The sequence below is a fragment of the Apus apus genome, chromosome 3 (assembly GCF_020740795.1).
Source record: "Apus apus isolate bApuApu2 chromosome 3, bApuApu2.pri.cur, whole genome shotgun sequence".
Classification (NCBI taxonomy): domain Eukaryota; kingdom Metazoa; phylum Chordata; class Aves; order Apodiformes; family Apodidae; genus Apus; species Apus apus.
In genome coordinates, this window is record NC_067284.1 from 73,249,380 (window position 1) to 73,267,706 (window position 18,327).

General features: G+C 41.1%; 1 protein-coding gene across 3 annotated transcripts in view; it reads left to right on the forward strand.

The window, feature by feature from the left end:
• TTC7A (tetratricopeptide repeat domain 7A) overlaps positions 1-18,327 on the forward strand; it is a 177,603-nt gene that overhangs the window by 3,389 nt on the left and 155,887 nt on the right. For 2 of the 3 annotated variants that reach the window (XM_051616042.1, XM_051616041.1), the window contains exon 3: positions 1,836-2,004. In XM_051616042.1, the coding sequence (XP_051472002.1) occupies positions 1,836-2,004 (169 nt within the window). Of the gene's footprint in view, positions 1-1,835; positions 2,005-2,743; positions 2,792-18,327 lie in introns of those variants that run through there. The other variant, XM_051616043.1, reaches the window with a different exon arrangement.

An 18,327-nucleotide genomic window follows, 5' to 3' on the forward strand; every position in this document is an offset into this window, starting at 1 on the left:
CTCTGGAGCCCCCAACACAGAGAGGACATGGAGCTGTTGGGGCGTGAGTCCAGAGAAGGGCCACAAAGATGATCCTAGGGCTGGAGCACCTCTCCTACAAAGACAGGCTGAGATAGTTGGGATTGTTCAGTCTGGAAAGAGAAGGCTCTGGGGAGACACCTTATAGCGGCCTTCCAGTACCTGAAGGGGCTACAGGAAAGCTGGGGAGGGGCTTTTCACCAGAGAGGGTAGTGATAGGACGAGGGGTAATGGTTTTAAGCTGGAAGATTTATATTAGACAGGAAGAAATTCATTAGTGTGAGGGTGGTGAGACACTGGCCAAGGTTGCCCAGGGCAGTTGTGGATGGCCCCTCCCTGGAAGTGTTCAAGGGCAAGTTGGATAGGCCCCTGCCTATGCAAGGGGGTTGGAACTAAGCAATCTCTAAGGTCCATTCCAACTCAACCCTTTCTGTGGTTCTGTGATTATTTTTTTTTTGTTTTTATTAAAAAGAAGCACTAAAAATGAATTCTCTGGGGTTGTGGGACATGGCCACATAACAGTGCTGTCAGGCTAGCATGACTGAGTGACGTACTGCTCTTCCTGGTTTGAGGTGTACACCTTGTAAGTTCCAGGTCAGAGGCAAAATATGCTGCAAGCTGCTGTCAGGCACTTGAGGTTGTGGTGTGAGTCCAGGATTACAGCCTTGCATTGCTTTCAGTTTCTGTCAGAGAAGTTATGCAAAGTTATTCCTTTATTTTATTATGTGGTTTGGGTGAATTGTTGGTAGCTGCCTGTCAACTCAGTTCAGAGCTGTATGAGTGCTTTAATGCTGCCTCAATGGCTGCTGCTGTGTTGGTGTCCTTGGACACACAGTTGCATAACTGGCTTTAAAAAGATGATTAATTTTCTTTTTGTCCTGAAACTTACAGGCTAGTTTTTATCATGTTGATTTCCAGGGAGCAAGTGTGCAGTGTCTTTTCTGGGGAAGTTCCTTGTAATTAACTTCTTGGAAGTCAGCATATTTAAAAAGTAAAAATGAGGGAGGAAGGAAGGGGACTCCATCCAACCCTCTTTCTTCATACTTTAGCCCCAGTAATTGCCAAAACAGCTGAATTATTACAGGTCTTGGTGTTAAGTCTGGTTGCATAAACTGCCATTACTACTTCTTTGTTAGTGGTGGCTTGGCTGTTCATGCAGCATGTATTTTAAAAATGACCATGAAGGCTTAGGAACATTTTCATGCTTTCCAAATCATAAAAAGGGTTTGAATGGATGTATTTTATTGAGGGTTTTTTTTTTTTTATTACACAGATTTGTACATGTTTTTCAATCCTTAAGGCACCATTCAAATCTTGGGCACAGCAGGCATGCCTTCTGTTTTTCTCCTGTTGACTGAACATTCTTTGATAACTTTAAGAGATTTTTGGGAGCTTTCTTGCTTTTTAATTAAATATGCAGAGGAGAGGGAAGCACTTACTAAAGTGTGAAGCTTTCTGCCTAGTTTAAAACTTGGGGATTTTCTTGGTGTGTGTGTAGGTAGTTCTGACAGTGCCAGGCTTTTATGTGCTATCTGTGACTGATAAATCAATAGAGCAGGTCAGCTGAAACCAAAGAGGTGGCTTGCAAGCTGTGTATTTCCAAACAGCTCCAAAGCAGTTGCTTGACCTTTGTTGCTGCTGCTCTCATGAGCATAGCCCTAAGATCTCTAGACACTTAAATCCTTCCTACTTTGGCCTGTGGAGCTAGCAATGTAGTGAGGAAAGCATTATGAATCTGCTTAATTTGTTCTTAAGTATCTCATTTTTGCTGTCTGGTGTTTTACCATGTAAACACACTTTTCTTCACTCCATTTCAGCCTAAGTATATGACAGAGGCTATGCTGATCCTAGGAAAGCTTCATTATGTGGAAGGATCCTACAGAGATGCCATCAGCATGTATGCAAGAGCAGGAATTGATGACCTCTCAACAAAAGGTGAACCCCTGTACATGCTGCGTTTGGTAACTGAAGCCTTCGTTATTAAAGGTAAAGAACCATATATGCATTTTTGAAATATGCTGTGTTTAGTTTGAAGTTGAAGGTGTTTCTTCAAGTGATTTGATTGGAGCAGAGTTAAGACAACTTCGTATGCTTTAGAAAATCCTACTGGGTATGCTATGTGTAGTTTAAACTTAAAGGCATTATGGAGTCTTAGTCCATGGTTTTTAAACTTGGCTGGCTTGTAAAGAAAAGCTTTACATTGGAAATCTTGTGTTAACTGTTGGCTGTAAGTCAGCAACACACTTGAGTTTGTGAATCCATTTTGGGAAAATCTAAATCAAACACAGATGAATCAGAGGCTATGCTTTCTATTAGTAAGAGTTCATCTAATTGTAAATTTTAGTGATTTCTATGTATTAAGCAGTAATGATGTTTCCAAGTTTTAAACTCTGGACTAATAGAGTTTATGTGCTTTTGAAGCAGGTAGTATATATTTGCAATGCATGTCACACAGTATCAGACCTTATGTACAAACAGGAATCTCTCCTTCCCCTTGTAATTTTACAGCCATTGTGCTGTTCGAGAGATCCTCATAGTAACTGCCTCTCTGGATAGTGAAATTGCATTTCCTTTTTTGAGTGGGGGAAAGGAAGACCCTAGTCAGTTTCTGACTTGGGGGGAAAAAGATCAGTAATCTTCTCCTTCATTTCTTTCAGTTCCTTTATAAATGTTGCTCAAGTACTGCTACCTATCTACTGCTTTCTACTCTTTTCAGCATGTCCACCAGCTAATTAGGTGAATGAGAACTCTGATGATCAGATACCTTCAACTGGTATGTAAAAGAGTGAAACCAAATCAACCCAAAATACTGTTTGACTGGGCTGCTACTATTACTGATAATCATTTCATGATCTCACACAGCCATTCTGCTTTTTTAAAACCTGTTTGTGCTGCTTTGCTTGCTTTGATTTTGTTTTCTGTGGTGCTGGTTGAATCTTCCTCGTTAACGAGTTTTTGTGGAGCAGGACTAATTTACTTGTAACTCACACCAACATTTGCATGGCGCCAAGGAGTGAGTAACTGAGAGTGCATTCATAGCAGTGTGTTTGAGAGCAACTGTTGGTGCACTCCAGAGTCTGGAGGAGATGCACTGTCCTCACTGGGAACTGAATAAGGCCCTTGGTGACGTGTGTATGTAATAAGGTATGCATGAACACTGATTAAATAACCCTATTCCTGTAAGACCTATTCTATGGTATTGACTACCTAACTTTTGCATATGAAGATATTGGGCATGGAGATGTTTGCCTCAGAGGATCAAGCCATAATTTTTCCCCCCATATGATTTAGCACAGAACATAAATATCGTGTGGCCCTTGTATTTGTGTGTAAACCGTAAGGAGCCCCTGCCATTGCAGAGCAACCTCTGTGTTACTACTTTTCCACAGTTATTATCCTCCATGATGATTATTTTCAGATTAGCCAAGATATCAAGGGTGTAGTAAGTTATTATGCTACCAAAGTTTCTGACAGAGAAAAGAGAGAGTGGAGCTTGTCCAGCTGAGTTTGGAGAGGGCACTCACTGCTAGGATTGCTGTTCCCCTATGCCATGTGCTTGACCTTCCAGTCTTGAAGAAATAAGCCCTTAAATGTTAGAAATTTGTACAGGTAGTTATGGCAATAGCGGTGTGGATTTAAATTTTCATTTCAAAGCATATCAGTACAGGCTAGCTCTGCAGGGTAAGTAACAGCATGGAGTTGAATTATTTAAAATTATTTTATATATTATGCTAAAGTTTTTTTCTTATTTCCCTTTTTCACTTGTTATCTTTGCAGAAATTCTATTGATCCATCCATATTACTGCTTTTGGTTGAACAACTGTTAACTTATGCAAGCTGAAACCTTACTTAAAGGCACTCTTGAACATTCCTGGAACTAAAGTTTTTGCAGGGATTATTTAGGCAACAGACCAGAAAAGCCCAAGTCCCGTCTTTATTTCAGGGCAGAGCTTGGGTTCCCTGCTTAATTTCTTAAACTGATTTTCAGTAATGGGAGAAAGCAGTTGGTTTAATAGCATATCCCTCTTTATCCTGCATTAGTTAAACACCAGAACTTTCTATCACTTCTTAGTATGAACCTGAAACCACCTTGGTTTTGTGTAGCAAGTACTGGTGGGTTGTGTCTCTATGCAGCATGGCAGCGTAGGTTCTCAGGTACTCAGGATTATGCTGGAAAAGTCATGGAAGAAAGAAGGGTCAAATCACAGGCACTCAGTTATCTTTTTACTGTTGGAAACGAACAAAAACGTAATGAGAAAGATACGGTATACACTGGGAGGAGCTGCATGGATAAAGTCAATGGTATAAATGAAATGTGAAACAGCAAAACTGAGTTTGTTTTTTTTAGAGCACATTTTCATCTTCACAACACTGAAGGTTGGACATTGACCTAAATCTCTGGGGTTTTCATCTGAAGGTCTATTGCATGTAGTATGTTCATATTATGGTGGGAAGCAATATGGATTTCCACCCTTGTGATTGGACTGCAGAAGTTGAACAGTTTCTTGCTTGCCTTGCTCATTAGTAGATTTCCACCCATGTGAGTATCAATAATAACTTCAATGCTTATTGCATTGAAGTTATTTATAAATGAGGGGACTTGAGCAGTTGGCAAGTCACAGGAGAAATTGCACAGAGGGAAAGACTCAGTTTCTCAACTGACTGCTTCTGCTTGTCCTGTTTCTAAATCTCTGTGTTGTGAGAAGTTCTGTGTGCATTGTGAGTGGAACTCTGACAACAGCTGGCTTTTTCATTATGACTAATTTTAACCTCAAATGGTTAGTTAATAGGTGGTTGATCTGTACTTGTCTCCTTCCTCCCCATCCTCCATGAAGTTTATTCCTCCTTAAAACCTCTGCTCTGTTCACAGCACTGCAGGTAATCTCTGATGCAAGCAGTTCTGTCTCTTGCAAAGAACAGTATTGAGAAAGCAAATTTGCTCTCATTTTGCTTCTAATTCCCTTGGGACACATTGTGGCTTTGTTACATGGTTGTTGTCCATTCAAAACAAGCAAACAAGAAAGATTTCAGAACAACACGTGTAACTGCCAGAGCGCATTGGTTTCCCTCTGGCTGTGCTTGCTGCAGACACCCTGTGGAGGTGTGACCACTCCCAGAGGATAAATCTTCCTGGTACTGGAGTATGTCACAACCTAACTCTTTACAAAGCAAAGCATAGCTCTAGCCAGGGCTTCAACATACCTAAATTGCAAGTTTGTAGAAAGGCTTCTGTGTTTTTGCAATGTTTGTTGCACAGCCTTACTTGCTGCTCTGTGTGAAAGCTGTGTTAACTCAGACTGTTGGCAGCAGAGAGGAGCTCATGGAGCTACTTTCAAAAGACTTTGGTGTGCAGCAGTGCTTGCAGTCAGGATGTGTGTGATATCAGAGCTGCTGCAAAGTGAGGCAGCCCCATATAGAGGTGCTGCCTCTGTCCATCAGACCAACTGTCAGGCCAGGTACTGAACTCCCTCTGCCTGGAGGGATGGTAGCCTGCAAATAGCTAGCAATCTAAATCCGTGTAGCTATGACATAGGATTGGATATGGTATCTGCCTGATTTTGTAGTGAGTTAAAACTTTAGCAGTCCCATGGCTTCTTTTCCTCCTTTCCTCCCGGTTCATTCTGCAGTAATTTTTGTTTTCTTACTGGCCATTTTCAACTCAGGATGGGTTTAATTTGTGCAGTTCCAGTATGAACTCTCTGTACAGTCAGAAATTGGAAGTTCTGGGGTGATTCATCACTTCTTCAAATGATATCTGATACAGATGAGGTGTGTGCTGTTGTACAGTACAGCCTTCTCTTTGGTGACGGTGAGAGCAGGCTGTGGCTTTTTTTGCAGGTGTCTAAAGATGGGTGAGATGACTATCTTGTGCATTGTTTCTAAAATTGTTTTTTTTTTTGACTTTACAAAAGAGATCCATTGTATCAAAAGTCTGCAGTTTGAGCTTGGCTTTTTCAGACCTTAGCAAAATCCATCTGGAAGAGAACAAGATGATAACTCTGTCTATGATCAAGAAACCTTGATTATAGTCTGTTTTGTTGTAGCAAGGCCAACCACAAGTCACACAGACAAGGAAATGAGACTTCACTAGGTCAGTGCCTTGGAGTAATCTTTATTTTCATCTTAAACCTATTTAAGTAATTCAAAGACGTCCAAGATCTGTCATGTGACGTTTCTGAAAAACTGTAAGCTCATGAGAAACTCTGCTGGATCAAGCCACTGGTCTCTAGAGTCCCACTAAGAGCTGTGAATGCTGTTGCTGACAGCAAAACTCTGAATCCACCACAGGAGGGTTTTTCCTGAGCTTGGTAATATTAAACAGCTGGGACCCTGCATCTGGGGTTCTGGGTTCAGTCCAGTTCCTTGTGGGATTTTAGGGGGTTTTGTTTCTTCATTTTTAGGACAAATGGCTGATCTTACGAGGTTTTTTTAGTGGTTGTATATTTTAAAACTTAAAAGATAATGAGGTCAGTATTGCTTGGAAGTATTGTTCTGCTTTCTCCCCACATTCAATCTTTGTCTTGGGTTTTTAGTACTGGAAGTGGTTGTGTGGTTGTTTGGAGGTTATGGTAGTGTTGTGAAAGGAAAATGGTAATATCACACAGAGATTAAAAACAGGAAAACAGACCTTTTACTTGGCTAGTTTGAAAACTACCTGTTTGGTTTTAATCATGGTTTTGAATTGACCAACTGGAGCCTTGAAATTTGAATGACCTATTTCAGTCTTCCTTTTTGCTTGTACCATTTAGTAATTTCTTATTTTGTTGGTTTTCAGAACTGTTTAAAACATGTAGGTTTGCATTCAGTAAACATAAATCTAGTATTAAAATTTTTCATTCTAGCTAATCAGAGGCTAGATCACCCACTTGTTCATACACTTCATTGGAGTCTTTAATTTTGACATTTGCTTGTGTGTCATTCATATTTCTAATTTATTTTTCTACAGGATGATTAATTTGCTAGGTAAGATTTGTATTCAAATGCAGTTGTTTGGAAATTAGAATAAAATGTACAGTTAGAGATAGCTTTATTACAAAGCTGAGTTCTGATACATCTTTTTTCTTCTCTCTTTAAATAATTTGGTTAAGAAAATATTTTCAGTTACATTAATTTCACTTGCTACAGACAGTGTATTAACTCAGTGTTTCTGATAGATGTTAAAACTGGTAAATTTCTTGTTGTTTGTGCATCTTTTAATTCACCGATTAAAATGGGAAAACTGTTGTTTCCTGGTTGATTTTATTTAGTCAAAGTTTTGTTGATTGATCAGCTTTGAAAAGCTAATAATTGAACTAGCTTAGTGGAGAGAACTAAAAGGGAGAGTGCTTTTTGTCATCCCTGGAAGAGAGTGCCTCTATTTTAAAGACTCATTTCAGATCCTAAGCCAGTAACTTCTTCAGTTCATTTTTCTTTTTTTTTAATGCTACTGATCCCATAGTGTAAGGATATACATTCCATACAGATAGTGTTAATGGGTTACTGTGTGCTACGAACTTAAGCAGCCATACTTTTAAATAGAGCCCTTCTGAAAACAGATTTCCAGTTGGCTTCTCTGGGATGAGTTTTTTGTCCATTTAGTTTTTGATAAATGAGATGGCAATAGCAAAACTATTGTCTGTACTGGAATACAGACTGTTTGGAATGATTTTGAGTGCCAGTAGTTTGAACGATTCCAAGTACAGATAAACTGAATTTGGAAACATTATTTATCTTTGCAGGGTTGTAACTTATTTCATAATTTTCTTTTGAAAGTGAATTTTCACTTCTAACTTCTTTTTTTCAGGAAGCATTGTTAAATCAATTTATGTTTTACAAACCTGTTAAGAGGCTATACATGAACTTTCTGAGCCTGCTCCTCATTTCAAAGGGCAAAACGTTTTGCAAGGTGCATTCCTGTTTTTCCAGAGGAGTGTTTGGAATAGTATACTGCCTTTTTGGGTGCCAAAAACCCTTCCCTGTGGTTATGGATACTCTTGTTCTTGGAATCTTTTCCACAGGCTGATTTTTAAGAGTTCTTGAAGATCTCTCGGAAAAAATCTGCTGTAATATCTAAAAAGAGAGAGTGGAGGCATCTTACTTTGTAAGGACATAACTTTTCTTGTCAACTGAGACAAGTGTAGGAAATTGATTAATAGAAGGTTGATGGTATTTTTCTATATTCAAATAATTTTCATTATGTCCTTTCTGGGTGCTAATAGGGGAGAGTAAAAGCATGTTGTAATTACACATGTCAAGATAAAGATGGTCCATTTCTGTACTACTGTTCAGTTGCCACACAACTACAAGGAAAAGGTCCAGATTTGCTGGTGATAACATAGGAGGGGAACCCAGCTTTTCCTCACTTCCTTCTAGCACAGCTACCCCTCTGTGAAAACGCTGTTTTCATCCCGCCCACACTGCTATTACTGCCTGACACGGGGACAACATGCTATAATGTACCTGTTGGCAGAAATGGGCAGTAGGCTGTAAGGGGCAAGGAAAATCCTTAGAGCCTGAATTCTCTCCTTACCTCTCCCCATTAATTTCAGTGTCAGCTATTATGTCGTTTAGGCACTGTTGACATCATGGCATGCTTACTGTAGGCTTTTACTTGAGAGTCTAAATGTTCTCTACCCTAGTCATCCGATTTAAACCAGAAGACTTGTTACTTAAAAGAGTGCTGACTTGTCTGGGGCCCCAGTTCACTATTGTCTGGATCCTGCCCACCTGGGAAGTGACAATGCTAGCTGAGGTGCTTGAATTATTGTAGCGTTCAGGAGAGCAGCTAAGACTTCCCTAGAGACAACACCAGCATTTCTTGTAGTCTTTAGGAAAGGTTGTTGTGAAGAGCCAGAATTATACTGGCTATAAAGTTAAGAAGAGCATATGTTTCAGTGAAAGTTGTGGTTAAATTTATCTAAAACTTTGGTTTCACTTTTTTTGTACAAATATATTGCTCTTAGGTGGTAATAGGCTTCAGGGGGTTGATTGACACTTGACAATGTGCAGCTGTGTTAACCTTTAAGTTTTAACAAAGCTTTTGAGATTATACACTGGCTTGCATTAGTCTCCTCAGATTCCTTAACTGCTGTTTTTTCTACTGGCAGCTCCTCCATGAGGTTACTTTGATCAGTATTCTCAGCTGCTGCTGTGACTGCAATGGAAGAAAGAGTTTGTTTGCTTTTTCGTTTGCCTTTTTTTTAAAAAAAAAGGGTCTGCTGGGGCAGGACACAAATTCCTTTATATTGGAACCCTTCTTTGATGACTGAAAATAGCTGAGATTAATATTTCTAAGCATTAAGGTCTGTGGGGAGCTGCACTCCTCTGAACAGATAAAAAAATAATAAAACTAGTTTTCTTGCCTGACTGTTAGGAAAATTGAGCCATAAGGACATAGGATGCAATATAGCATTAAAAACAGAGTAACTGAGAGTAAGGCATTTTGTTGGCAGAACTTGTTTTCACTTGTGCTTGACAAAAACTGCATCTTTTAAATGTTAATCCGCATAAGAGAGAGAAAGACTTTGTTCTATACCTGGTATAGACTTCAAAGTGCTAGTGTTCAGTTTTGCCAGCTAGACAGAAAGCATGCTGTTTAATTATGTTGCCATCAGAGTAACTGTCTGATAGGTAAAAGCCTCAGTTTGTAGATGCTGATAAAAGAGCCTAGTATTAGTATGTCTTACTTGGGTTTTCAGAATAGAATTTAAGAGTTTGGAGTTGTACTTAGATTGTGACAGTGATGACTTTGGTGCATGTTGGTGAATTGTGTGTGTCAGTGCCACTGCTCTTAAGCTGGGGCGTGGAAGAGTTGCCAAGCCCTGCTGTTCTTGATGCACTTAGGCTTCCTGAGGCAGCTGGGGAAGCAGGTTTTGTTGCTGCACACCATGAGCTCTTCTCTGCTGTTAGATACGGTAGTTTACTTTTTTCTTCCTGTTTGCATTTGAGAGGTAGTTTGTTTTGCACAGTCATCTATGCACAAATGCACTATGGGTGTGATTTTAGACCTTTGGGGAGAGTTATCTTTGGGCCACTAAATGCAAATAACTGAAGATACCTTCTCCTTCATTCTGTTAAAGTGATTTGGCTTCTATGATGGTAAGGTTTTGTTAGTGTTCCACTCCCTTCTCCACACAGAATTGCATTGTTGGTTGCACATACGCACAAAACCTTCTCCACCTCTTGCACTATGATTTAAAGTTGTGGGGTCAGCAGCATCAAGGCATACAAAAACAGCTGCCCATCCTGTTCAGAGGAAGCAGAAGGAGCACACAAAGTTTGCATGGTAACACGAGACAACATGCTACACTCTGATTTTCACTGAAAGAAAACAAATATAAATGTTCTTTCAGATGGCCTGAGATAGAGGTAGCTTTCAGGTAGCTATGATGCTGTCCCATGTTGGGGCTGTGTTGTATAGCATGACATGTCCAGTCACTATGGGAAGATTTCCACATGTTGATTTACCCTGAAATAGCTCAGGATGTGTTTGATCATGTTTTAAGTGACAGGGCAACAAGACTCTTAGTTCCTGGAGGCTATGTCTGTTCTAACAAACAGTAAGTAGAATTGACTTGAGTGCTTGATATGAATCAGCATAGTAAAATTTTAATTACCACACCACACCCCCCATCACCCTCCTGCCCCACCTTTTCTCCCTCCTGCTCCCAAAGTACACGTGAAGGTGGTGTGGTCTCATTTCATGGCTGACTGCAGCTAGAAGAGAACTTTCTCACTGTTGATGCTGCCTGACTGTGATGCATTCGAGCTCAAGCTGAATAAATCTCAATACTTGGTCACCAGTGCCATCTTGCTTCCTTGTGTCCCATAGAATATTATTTTTTTCTTTTCTGCTTCTGCTGTTGTATTTAGACCAGGGAAAAAATAAAATTCTTGCAGCATGCCAGGAAAGTTTATGGTTGGTGGGTGGTGTTAACAAAGTCATTTAGATGTGGAGCTGTAAGAGATTGCCGCTCTCCTCTGTCTTTGCTGTGTTCCAGTGCATTGCTCTAGCAGAGGTATCTCCTTAACTCCTATCAGATATGTCATGGAATGGAGGTGGCCTCTTGTATCAAGACAATTAATATGCTACAGCAGTGTTCCCTGAAGTGTAGTGTGTGTACCTCATGGGGTGTGCAAGATGAGCTACTGGGGTGCAGGAGAAGAAGTTTAGAAATTCTTATATTTATTTTTTCTTCTAAAAAATTAAAATGAAATTAATTAAAATTAAGCTTTACTTGATTCCTAACATGAGCTTTTTATCAGCCACATTGTGAGGTAAAAGCAGTGACAGTCTAATCAGCAATGTTTGAAGTAAAGTGATACTCCATATAGTACTATAAAAATTTTCAGTCATAGAATGGTTTGAGTTGGAAGGGACCTTAAAGATCATCTAGTTCAAATCCTCCTGACATGGGCATGGACACATCCCACTAGACTAGGTTGCTCAGAGCCCTGTCCAGTCTGGCTTCCATAACTTCCCTGGCCAACCCGTTCCAGTGTCCACCCTCACACTAAAGAATTTCTTCCCAATGTGTAACCTGAATCTCCCCTCTTCCAGTTTTAATCCATTACCCCTTCTCCTCTCACTACAAGCCCTTGTGAAAAGTCCTTCCTGTAGACCCCTTCAGGTACTGGAAGGCTGCTATGAAGTCTCCCCGGAGCCTTTTCTTCTCCAGGCTGAACAATCCCAACACACTCAGCCTGTCCTCGTAAGAGAGGTGCTCCAGCCCTCTGATCATCTTCATGGTCCATGCTGGCCATGCTTGTTTTGTTGCAGCCCAGGACACAGTTGGCTTTCTGGACTGCAAGTGCACATTGCCAGCTCATGTTCAGCTTCTTGTGCACCATCACCCCCAGATCCTTCTCCTCCAGACTGTTTTTGATCCATTCTCCACCCAGCCCGTGTTTGTGCTTGGGATTGCGCCAACCCATGTGCAGGGCCTTGCACTTGAACTTCATTCAGTTTGCATGACCCCAATTCTCAAGCCAGTCAAGGTGCCTCTGGATGGCATCCCTCCCTTCCAGTGTGTTGACCTCCCCACACAGTTCAGTGTTGTCAGCAAACTCGCTGAGGGTGCATTCATTGCCACTGTCCATGTCACTAACAAATAGCACTGATCCAAGTACTGACCCTTGAGGAACACCACTTGTCACAGTTCTCCACATGGACATGGAGCCATTGATCACCACTCTTCGAGTGTGACAATCCAGCCAGTTCCTTACCCAATGAGTGGTCCATCCATTGAATCCATATAATTCCAGTTTCAATACGAGGATGTTGTGTGGGACAATGTCAAAAATTTTGCACGGGTCCACGTAGATGATGTTGGTTGCTATTCCTTTGTCCACCGATGCTGTGACCCCATTGCTGCCACCAAATTAGTCATGCAGGATTTGCCCTTGGGTGAAGCCATATTGGCTGTCACCAGTCACCCCTTTTTTTTCCATGTGCCTTAGCAGAGCCTTCAGGAGGATCTGCTCCATGATCTTGCTGGGCTCAGAGGTGAGACAGACTGGTCTGTAGTTCCCTGGGTCTTCCTTTTTTCCCCCTCTTGAAAATGGGAGTTACGTTTCCTCTTTTCCAGTCAGTGGGAATTTTGCCAGACTGCCAAGGCTTTTCAAATACGATGAACAGAGGCTTTACAACTTCATTGGCCAGTTCCTTCAGGAGCCATGAATTAATCCTCCTTGTGCACCTTCAGGTCCTTCAGATGGTCATAAACCTGCTCTTCTCCTACAGGGGAGAGATCTTCCTTTTCAATGTCCGTGCCTTCACCTTCTCTAACCTGGATGTGGGGTTTTACTGTATAAACACAAGACTTTTAAAGAGAATCTTTACAATACTTTGTAACAAGCTTGAGAGTGACCATGGAAATCTTTTGTACCACACCAATGGTTGTCTTGTGTCGAAGTGTTTTAAAAAGCTGTCAAACTCAAAGATGAGTTATGTGTTTTTGCTTTTACAAGAAGTCAAGTGTTCTGCATTTGCTGACCTTTTCTGTGATGACAGGTCAGCAAAATGCTGCCCAGCAGGTATCTTTGAAAAAATAAATACATATATAATAAATACATAGGAAAGCAGTGTGTGTACATAACTGTATACATAATACATACCTTGGATGGGCATGTTCAATTTTGTTTTGTTTTTTTTTTTCGCTTATGGGGTGTATGATCAAAACAGATTTGGAGACCACTGTGCACTGTGTTCAAAAAACATGGAGACATGGCACTTTGGAATGTGGTTTAGTGTGCATGGTGGTATTGGGTTAAGGGCTGGAACTGATGATCTTGGAGGTCTTTTCCAACCTTAATGATTCTATAATTACATGTTGCTCTCTTAAACTACTTGAAATGCTTGAGCAGCATTGATCTGAGGTAGGTGATTGAGAATGCATCTCAGGAGTGCTTGCCACCTTCTGGCTTCACAGCCACTCAGTGAAAAAGCTGGCCTAGTTTTAACAGTCAGCTGTAACAGTCAGTTGTACTTATAAGCCTGACAGAGTTCTTAATTTCAAAATAATTGGAGTAGCATTGTTAGCATTGATTCATTGCATCTAATGGGAAGGCTGGGAGTAGGGGTCTTGAGTTCTGCTTTGATGCAGCTGGGCAACCTTGCTCAGGTTACTTACATTTTCAGGCTTCATTCCCTGCTTACAGACAAAAAGGCCTTAAGATAATTTTTTAAGGTTACTGGAATTTTCTGCCTTTCTACCTTTGAGACTTTTACATTAAAAATACCCCAAGATTATAACAGATTGCTGTCAATATTCTGGGCTGTTGTGAAGCAATAATCCTGTGTAATAGGAAGCAATGGTGAAAGAAGTTTGTGGGGCTTTCTTGCAAAAAGAAACTTCTCTGCTTCTCCTCACCTTTCATGAGGTGCAGTATTTTCAAAACCAAGGGCTTATAGTCCTTTCTTCCCCCTCTTCTTCTGTTTGAAATGCAGATAAATCCTACTGAAAAATCATAACTTGTTTGCTTGGGAGATGAGTGTCAAGACTCATTATATGAATTATTAAAACTGCTGTGAATTGTGGCAGAAATAATGCATAGTGCTGCGTCTTGTCTATGTCAGCATAATCCCAACTGTTGCTTTGGCTTGTTGATATTAGGGCTATTTTGATTTCCAAGACACTGAATTATAACAGGTTAATTGAGGGTCCTGCTGTTAGGTTCAAACCTTAGCCAGTGGGGCAGGCTGATCATAATACCATCTCTAAAATGGTTTGGTTGTGCCTTTGAATATATTTAATATTCTGCTGAACTTTGATTAGCCAACATGCATGTGTATGTATTTGGAAGAGCTAGTCTTAAAAATAGCTTTGTTCCAATGCTACTTGGTTTTCTAGAGCTACACTTCTGAACTGGGCTGAAGGCTGCATGCTAGAAATGAAGTGCATCTTCCCCTTGGGTACAGCTGCCCAGAATAACCTGGTGTTTACCACAGGGTGGGGACACGTACACAACCAGTTTCCTTGCAGCACTTGCCATGAGACATGTTCACACTCAGCTTACCTCAAGACAAATTCTGTATCTTCCTGTGGCTAGAGTAAAACCATGGCATGCTCTCAGCTTAGCAGCATGCTGGCTTCTGGCCAGGATGGCCCGTCTGTGTGGCACATAGGTGCTGTAACCTTGCTCTGCAGACTGGGGCTGATGCTGTTAGCAAGGCTGTAAGTTCCACATAAAGCTGTCTTTTGCTTTATGTTCTCATAGCTGTATTCAACACAAGTGCAGCACCAGAACACAACACAACAGGTACACTGAACACTCTGTGTGCTGTTGTGTTTCTTTGATGAATTCCTTAGAGTGCCACATAGCTCTGATGCTCCTGGGCTGTGGGGTTTTAGCCTCTGCAGGCTAATGCTGTTGGTGAAAGTAGTGTGTTGCTTCTGACCCTAAATTCTTGCCCCTATCAGCCCACCATTCTCCAGTTGTGTAAATTCATCCAAATACAGGAGGCTGGAAGTGTGTGCAAAAAGCAAAGAAGAACCTGTGAGTGGATTGGTATATTCTTCCTGCTCAGAGGAATGCTACTGTTTGGTGAACTTACTTTATGAACTGGAGGAAAATATAAAAGCTACCTTAGCCTCCTCCCTAGCAGTTCGGCAGTCTCCAGCTATGCTCTGAGGCTTTCAAGACCAGATGAGATAACACGCTGAGTTGGCTCTGCTTTGAGTGGGAAGTTGGACCATGGACCTCCTGATATCCCTTCTAGCATGAATGCTTGTCTCATTTATGTTTCTGAGAATCTGCTACTGCATGTCCATATGCACATATATGTTCCAGTTCTGGTAATAACATCACCTCAGAGCATTGGAGCTACATGATATGTTGTCTTCTCTTGGCAAGGACTGAGTGAGATGAAAGTGGAAATAAGCCTTAATAAAATCTCCCCTTTCAGATTTCCCTAAATGAGAGCAGTGCATTTCAGCTTTAGGAAGAAATTAGTTCAGTGATACCTATTACAAACCTTATGGGTTTGTTTGGTTTTTTATGACATAAATGCAGATTAGCTTTCAAAGGGGAGAAGATGGGGCATAGATTATAGAGAAATCAAGAGCTAGAGATGAATCTTGGTAGAACCAGAGGAGGTAAATGGAAGCCTTATCATTATGCAGGAGAGAAAAGCAGTGTTTCTATACATAGAAAGTTACTGCCTCTAATGTGGATAGAAAAGAGTTTCTTCTTTTAAAAAGAATAATCTGGAAGCATGTCTCTCTTTAAATCTTGATCATGGGCCATACTCTATTATAAATCTGTGTCCTCACTATATGAAATGTTCTTATGGTATATATGTATGCATATATTTAAATATGATTCATATGATTCTTCTCAATTCATATGAGAAGAATCTTATAATAGGTTAAGTTGGCATTATCTTACCATAACGGGTTGTGAAAAATACTCAAATCTCTTTACCTTAACCAGCTACCAAGAAAGCATATGGCTTTGTGCCCTACTCTGAAGCTAATTCTGGTTTAGCAAGAGCTACACTTTTCTTTCAAAATCCAGTTTGGAAGGGGCATGCACTTCCTTAGCTTTCTGACGCTTTTTTGGGAACTGAGCTGAATTTAAAATATATGTTGTGCTGTGAAGATTTTCCTGTGCTGAGGAGATGGAGAAGAGTTAGTGGAATTTATGTTCTCAAGACTGCAGGGCTTGTAAACAGTCTTGTCCAACTGAACCCTGAGCAAATGTGTAGTTATGAGGGCTTTGCACTGTGAGAACTGAATTGGTGGCTGCAAAAGTGGGGAGCTTCTGTTGTTATTCTTCTGTTCTTCACTTTGCCTACTGTATTTGCAGTTTTCTTGCTCTAATTTTTATTTTCAATTGTGTTTCTGTGGAGAGAAAAATAGCTCTGTTAAGCTTCTGTAGAAGATTTATACTCTGATGACATCAGGTCAGTGCATATGGTGTTAGCAGAAAGAATGATGACTAATGTAACATCATGTGGGTCAATTTTCCTTCTTGCCCTTTACAAATAAAAAAATGTGTGCAATGTAGCATAGTATCTGTATATTGCTCTGTATTTACTGTGGCAAGAACCTTTTTGGAGGTGTTCATTCCCCCATCTCAGATCAGCCCCAGCTCTCTTTTTCTGACCACATGGATGGGCACATTTCTTGTCAGAAATGTACAAGTACTTGGTGCTGGCAAAGGCTGCTTGCTTTCCTCCCCCATGTCAGAGCTTAGAGATAGTAGCTCCTTGCAGTGGGCTGCAGCATGTATGTAAATGGCTTTTTGTCAGCCTGTTTTCTCTGTGTGACATCTCCCACGATAAACACCCTCATACAGACTGTGCTAGGATGGCTCTTGCAGTTTTATTAGATGCTGCATGTGTTTGAATGTCAGCATATTGTACAGGATTTCTTTCAGGACCCACCTTGCACTAAAGGGGATGGTGACTCCAAAATGCAACACTTCTTAAAATTTATTTTCAATTAAGAGAAATGACTGGAAATTCAGAGGTAGGTAAAACTGAGAGCTAAGAAGAATATTTGTTCTAGCTGCAGTGCTGAAGGATTTATTTCTCTGTATAGAGAGTTAACATCCTCTTTTCCCTGCCATTACATAGCGACAGGGTTAGGAAATAGAGGCTTTGAAATATTAGGGAAAAAACCCCTGATATAAAGCCAAAGACTTCATACATGGACTGGAAGACAAAATCTGCTACGTGTTGGATGCTATACAAGGTGTATGTCAATAGAAAGGAGAGAACATAATGGGCATTGGTTAAAACCAGCAAAATTACCATCGTCCCTGTTCCCCATCATTGTCGATTTGAAATTCACTCCCCTTGCTCTACTCTGATCTGAATTTTCAAAGATGAAAGGTGAGGAACACACTAACGTGTACCTTCAAGCTATAGTTCCTTGAGGGAATGTGCCATGCACCTCTGGCTTGGGAGAGTGAGGAGCCACCTCCCAGGCTTGTACCAGAGTCCTATCAAGCCTGACCTTGAATGTCTCCAGGGATGGGGCCTCCATCACCTCTCTAGGCAATCCATTCCAGTGATCCACCACCCTCATATTAAATAAATTTTTCTTAATGTCCAACCTAAATCTACCCTTTCCTAGCTTTAAACCTTTACCCCTTGTCCTGTCATTACATGTCTTAGTGAACAGGTCTTCCCTAGCCTCCTTATAGGCCCCTTTCAGGTACTGGAAGGTCACTGTAAGGTCCCCCCTGGATCTTCTCTTCTTCAGGCTGAACAATCCCAACTCCCTCAGCCTGTCTTCAGAAGAGAGGTGCTCCAGCCCTCTGATCATTTTTGTTGCCTTCCTCTGAATATGCTTCAACAGGTCCTTGTCCTTCTTGTGTTGGGGGTTCCAGAGCTGGACACAGTACTCCAGGTGAGGTCTCACCAGGGCAAAGAAGAGGAGCAGAATCACCTCACTCAGTCTGCTGGCCACACTTCTTTTGATGCAGCCTAGGATGCAGTTGGCCTTCTGGGCTGCAACTGCACATTGGTGGCTCATGTCCAGCTTTTGATCCACTAGTACCTCCAGATCTTTTTCCACAGGGCTGCTCTCTAGCATGTCTTCCGCCAGCCTGTATTCATATCTCTGGTTGCCCCAGCCTAGGTGAAGGTCCCTGCACTTGGCCTTGTTGAACATCATGAGGTTCACCTGGGCCAAGTTCTCCATCTTGTCCAGGTCCCTCTGGATGGTATCCCATCCCTCTGGCATATCAACTGCACCACCCAGCTTGGTGTCATTGGCAAACTTGCTGAGGGTGCTCTCAATGCCACTGTCAATATCATTAATGAAGATATTAAACAACAGTGGTCCCAGTACGGACCCCTGAGGGACACCACTTGTCACT